Raw genomic sequence first — 6,000 nt, 5'->3', positions numbered from 1 at the left:
GCATGTATGTGAAAGAGCAAATAAGACACAAAAAGGCGCTCAACATCATTTGTAATTAGGGAAATGCAAATGTAAACCATGAGGTATCAGATTGTATCTCCAACAATGTAAATAAAAATACTCATTAACAAATGTTGGTCAGGATGTGGAGAAACAAGAGGTCTCATACATTGCTGGGAATGTAAAATGGTACATGCACTTAGAAATCAGTTTGAGTTTTTTAAAAAGTTAAATATAAATTTATCACACAATCCAACAATTCCACTAAAAAGAAATAAAAACCATGTCCAAATAAAGACATGCAAGTGAATGTTCATTGTAGCATGATGCATTATAGTAAAAAAGGAAGCAGCTCAAATGTCCACTATTAAATTGATAAACAAAACATACATAGCTCAAACGGGATACTATTCAGCAATAATGAAAAAAATGCTGATATGTGCAGTAACATAAATAAACCTTGAACATATACTAATAAAAGAAGCCAGATTCAAAGAATATCAGTGTATTTATATGAAATACCCAGAAAAAAAAATCTATAAACAGAAAAAGTAACTATTGGCTGCCTGGAACGAGGGAGGAGCCAGGGGGAGGAGGGAGTAAGGGTTAACTGTACAGCAACGAGGAATGTTCCCGGACCGACGAAGACGTTCTGAAATTGGACTGGTATGGTCAGGATGCACAACTCTTAAAATGGGTGAATTTTATGACATTAAATTATACTGCACTAGACTGTTTTGTTAAAAAAAGGACATATGTGAATTTTGAGATGTTACATATCAATATGTAAGCTGTTTTTTTTTTTAAAAGAGTGTGTATATAGATAGAATGACCAACCCTCCCAGTTTGTCTGATTTGCAGTTTTAGCTTCAACTTAAAAGTTGTGTTCCATGAAAGTTCTTAGTCTTAGGCAAATCAGATAGGTCTCCCTACATGTACGCTACCTTTGGTGTAAGAAAGAGGGGGAATAAGAAAATGCATCTATTTTCTTCATAAAAAGAAACATGGAAAATAGTGAAATTGAATACCTGTAAGGGGTGGGGCTGAGGGAGATGGAGCAGAAAGATGAGTGACACTTCTCACTATACCTTTTAGTATAGTTCTGACTTTTAGAACCATGTTAATGTTCTATATTTTAAAAAATAATATTAAATCAAGAATGGGAAGTGTGTGTGGGGGGAGGGGACTTAAACTTGGAAGAAAACGGAAATAAATAAACCCAATTTATTTCAAACAAATAACAATCACAGTGAAAGAGGAAAAAAATGAATGAGTCAAAATAATTTATGAACAAAGGATGTACTTACATATACTTAGTCTTGGGCAGGGTACAGATCAGAAGAAGATACAATCTTGCAAGCTATTAAGTGTTTTTTACAGTGATGTGGGCAAAAGCAAGAAAAACTATTTTAGATGTATTATAGGATTGAATTAGCAAGAACTGATGGCCTTTTTTGGAACCCAGTAAATTGAGGAAGAAGATACATAGAATGGAATGGGGAAGGCAGATGGATCAAAACTGGAGGCATTAGTGTGAACACCTGATTTCTAAAATCGAACACGGACATGAGCACATGTAAATGTGTACATGCATATTTGTAAGTATAAGCACATGTCCTAGTTGTTCGGTGAACAAGCCTAGCAGCAGGAAAACAACTATTAACAATGAACATACGCAGCAGCCAGAGCTATTTTATGTTACTCCCAAGGATTTCCCTTGGAAAAACTGCTGATTCTATATCCTGGAACATCTTTACGATAATGTGCTTAAAAACATAAAATAAAAGCTAGCAGATGCCACAAGGAAATAGGAGCCACATTGAAGAAACTCCTACTGGTGAAATCAAGACAATTTAAGCACCAAAGTAATGTGACACAAGCCATTGAAGAAATAGAAAGCCAGGAGTTCAAAACAATAGTTAATACAAACATTTACATAATGAAAGGAGGATTCCTGCTTACAGCAGGATGCTGAGGGCTAACCGGTACATGGGAAAGAAATGCTGGAATTGGAAAAACATCACCATTTTGCACTATCAAAATAAAGATGGAATGAACAAGAATCATTATGGATGCTAAATCCAGACTGCTCGGGAGATACAGGTAAAAAAAGTAACTACACATTGGAGAATCTGAACAACACCCTGACCTGGTGACCAAAATGAGCATCACCAATGAGGAGCAGATGGTCACTGTATGCCTCCAGATATGACACCGGATGACACCACCAATGTAGTATGCTGAGAATGCACCTGAGTCTAATGAGGAAATCCAAAATGAAAAACATTCTCTTCAAAAGGGGGAGACAGAAGAATGTATTCTTCAAAACCATGTATGTCAATGTCATAAAAGGCAGAGGGAGCCATGGCAATGATATCGAATAAAGGAGATTTTAGGAAGGGTCAATCAACGAGCAAGTAATTGGTGGATCTGGGTAAAAGATGTAAAAATGTTCTTTGTACTATTCTGATTTTTCTAATTTTCTATAAATTAGACATCATGTAAAAATTTTTAAAAATTAGGAGGGGCTGATATCGGGTTGCCAATCTCATTTTTTGCCAAATAAAGTTATTAAAATGTATTCATTATAAAAAACAAAATCACCATCTATGATTGTATCACTTGGTTTAAAGAAAGTCTGAGGGAGGCTATTTTAAACATCCAAAAAATAGCCCTGATCCAAATAAAAGAACCTTTTAAAATATAACTTAGATTTATAAAAAGTCGTCATTGTCCTATCCCCCACTTTCCTGTGCACCAAGGAGAGCTCTGTCAGTGTGGTTTATTTGGGGCAGTGGGTGTGTCAGCTTGGTGGGAAGAGCATGGAGCCAGGAAAAAAATGCTGCATTCAAACCCTGGCTCCAGCTGTTACCAGTTCTTGTAATCTAAGATCTCTTAGCCAGTTTCCTCACCTACAAGGCAGATAGCTACATCACAGAACTGTTGTTGAGAATTAAATTAATGTATCAAAAGAATGCTTCACACAGGGAAGGTGCTCAACAATGTCTCCTTGTCTTCCTTTCTCCTTGGGAGCACCTTCCTGCTCTCGGGAGGAGTATCAGACTGGAGCCACTTGGGCCTTTTATTCCCTGACCCAACCTAAATTCAGCCGGGAGGATAATGTAAGAAACTGAATTATCCTGAGAATAAACCTCCTTTCTGAAGGTAAATTTCATGACTACCAAAGCCAGAGATATGGTATAGTGAAATAAAAAGAATAAGGCGTACAGAAACAGATGAGCTGTGGCACGGCTGGTAGCTGATGTGTTCTGTTAAGGAGATCAAGACAACAGGAGGAGGTAGCGGTTTATGTCAGAGAAGTCTGATACTCAAAATACATGTATATACATATTTTCCACATATTTATGTCTATTTTGAAAATGAACATTCATCTACTTCCAAGAGTAAATAATAGTTCACATCAAAAATAAAAAGTAATAAGATCAACAATTCTATTGGTTTTACTGGCTATGTATCTTGGGAGAAAAATAAAAATCAGTTCAGTAAAATGTCCATGAAGTATGAGATTTCATCCAGGAGTCTACTATTTTTGCTTCTTTCCACATATTTCAAGTTTACATCTAACAGGCAAATTTCCTTTTTCTATTGCTAACGATAGTAATTATTTAAAAATCTTTTCAAAAATGAAAAAAAGTTTTAAAAATATTTCAATTGCATTACAGCAAAAAGATATATGTATCTTGCCAACAGAAAATTAGTTTAACATTTAAAATCTTTATAAAATATAAAGAAATTCTGATTTTTCCTTTATTTCATAACTGAAAGATAAAAATGCTTAACATAAATATTTGATACATAATTTCCTTAAAAATCCTCTACGGTGAAACAAAACTATATATATTCAAAGAATGTATATAATATTATTACCACTCATGACAATTTCAAATCAGCTAGCATTGGTATAGCTTCAATTTACTATTAGTTGTGCCTATTTTGGGGAGAAAAGGTCCAAAGCTTAACAGGGCCTAGCACACAAGATAGACTTATTTTACATTGTCATACAGTTCAAAGTGGCATCACAGTGTGGACATGTCTGGAAAAATATTCAGTACCCTATATATAATAACTTAAAAAATACTTCCATTCACTACTTTTTGCCCAGAGTGATTAAGGACAAAAAAAGGAAAATTCTTGCTGTTTTATTATCTGATAAACTGCCAGTAAGATCCCATTAGGTCTTTAGACACTAATCCAAGTAGTCTTGTCTTCTGATCATTTGTATATATTCACATATATATGTATTCATATTTTCAAGTAAAGAAATGTTTAACAGATGTAAACTATTTATTGAATATTTGCCACCAAATATTGTTAAATACATTATCTTGCAGCATATCGCTTTCAAGTTAAAATGTCAGAAACAAACACCAATATTTACAATTCTTTTAAGGAATGTTATATAATGACACATTAAGGCGTAAATTCTTTTGGCTTATAATTCTTAAAAGAATGATAATAGCAAAAGTGATGCAAAATCTTCAGTGTGAGATTATGATTAAGCTACATTTTACAAAAATATGGTGTGCGATGGCAATAATCCCACTCAACATCCTGGGCTAGATCCCTTCAGGAGGGACCGGCAATTTACACAAACTTTAAAATTTACAGATAAAGACAGTACAGTACTGCCACTGAGAAGTACAACTCTTAACATATACAACTTTCAGGCCACAGTTTTGAAGGTCTGAAGTATCAAGTTGGTTTGATGAATTAGTCGATTGGCACTTATGAACACATTTATTGCCCTGTTCAAAGAAAAAAAGATATTAATTTTTCCAAAAAAATTCAATTATTAAAAATATTTATACTTATTCCATCTAATTAACAATAGCAATGAAATCAATTTAGAAATGAAAGGGTGAGTTAGTACCAAGTATCAATTTTTATTCCAGATTGGAAGCAAATGGAACTCAATCATTTGAAACTATCTAGGAATCACTGCCCCCTAGTGGTTCAGGTTGGCAACTAGCTGTTGGTTGGCTGCTAGTGATTGGTGGCATCTGAACCACCACGGTTCAACTTATAGGTTGAATAACTGATTCAAAAGTAGTCTCCAGCTGTGGTTTTGTAGAAGTTACCAAAATAAAATATGCAAAAGTACTACACACCACCTCAAAATCTGTATGTCAATGGGCATTACAAATATTTCAGAAACAACTAATTACTTCCCCCCCCCTTTTTTTTTTGTATTTTTCCGAAGCTAGAAACGGGGAGACAGTCAGACAGACTCCCGCATGCGCCCGACTGGGATCCACTGGCACGCCCACCAGGGGGCGACGCTCTGCCCACCAGGGGGCGATGCTCTGCCCCTCCGGGGCCTCGCTCTATTGCGACCAGAGCCACTCCAGCGCCTGGGGCAGAGGCCAAAGAGCCATCCCCAGCGTCCGGGCCATCTTTGCTCCAATGGAGCCTCGGCTGCGGGAGGGGAAGAGAGAGACAGAGAGGAAAGAGAGGAGGAGGGGTGGAGAAGCAGATGGGCGCTTCTCCTGTGTGCGCTGGCCCGGAATCGAACCCGGGACTTCTGCACGCCAGGCCGACGCTCTTCCACTGAGCCAACCAGCCAGGGCACTAATTACTTTCAAATATGATTCATCCAATCTCTTTCACTCTTTGAAAACTCTCTTAGAACTCTGAATTGCTTTTTAGAATCAATCCACTTTTAAAATAATCAAAGAATTTCAATATTTTAGAGCTGACAATATATAAAAGTATGATCTTAAAAATGATGTGCTGTAGCACATTTCCTACCCGCCCATCACAGCTGACACCCTAGTCCTACAGTGCCGCTGTATCAATTTCTCAATTGCATAGCTAAAGATTTTATCTACTTCCTAGACATTTCTCAAAAAGAGATTGGGAAGAATTAGTTGAATCAATGCAAATTCATCTCCCTATTGAAAGATAACTCAAAGATCAAGCTGTAATAATTTCAATTTGAGGAAATAGGTACACAAGTCAGGGCACATTATTCTTATACAA

At 36.2% G+C, this 6,000-nt stretch overlaps 1 protein-coding gene across 5 annotated transcripts in view; it reads right to left on the bottom strand.

Annotated features, from left to right (window-relative positions):
* Window positions 1-4,144: 4,144 nt before the first annotated feature.
* PDCD10 (programmed cell death 10) overlaps window positions 4,145-6,000 on the bottom strand; it is a 48,422-nt gene continuing 46,566 nt past the window's right edge. For all 5 annotated transcript variants that reach the window (XM_066241225.1, XM_066241229.1, XM_066241228.1 and 2 more), the window contains exon 8: window positions 4,145-4,766. In XM_066241225.1, coding sequence (XP_066097322.1) covers window positions 4,685-4,766 — 82 coding nt within the window. In that variant the 3' untranslated portion in view covers window positions 4,145-4,684. The remainder of the gene's footprint in view (window positions 4,767-6,000) is intronic.

This window comes from Saccopteryx bilineata, chromosome 8 (assembly GCF_036850765.1).
Source record: "Saccopteryx bilineata isolate mSacBil1 chromosome 8, mSacBil1_pri_phased_curated, whole genome shotgun sequence".
Taxonomy (NCBI): domain Eukaryota; kingdom Metazoa; phylum Chordata; class Mammalia; order Chiroptera; family Emballonuridae; genus Saccopteryx; species Saccopteryx bilineata.
This window is presented reverse-complemented; position numbering and strand designations above follow the sequence as displayed.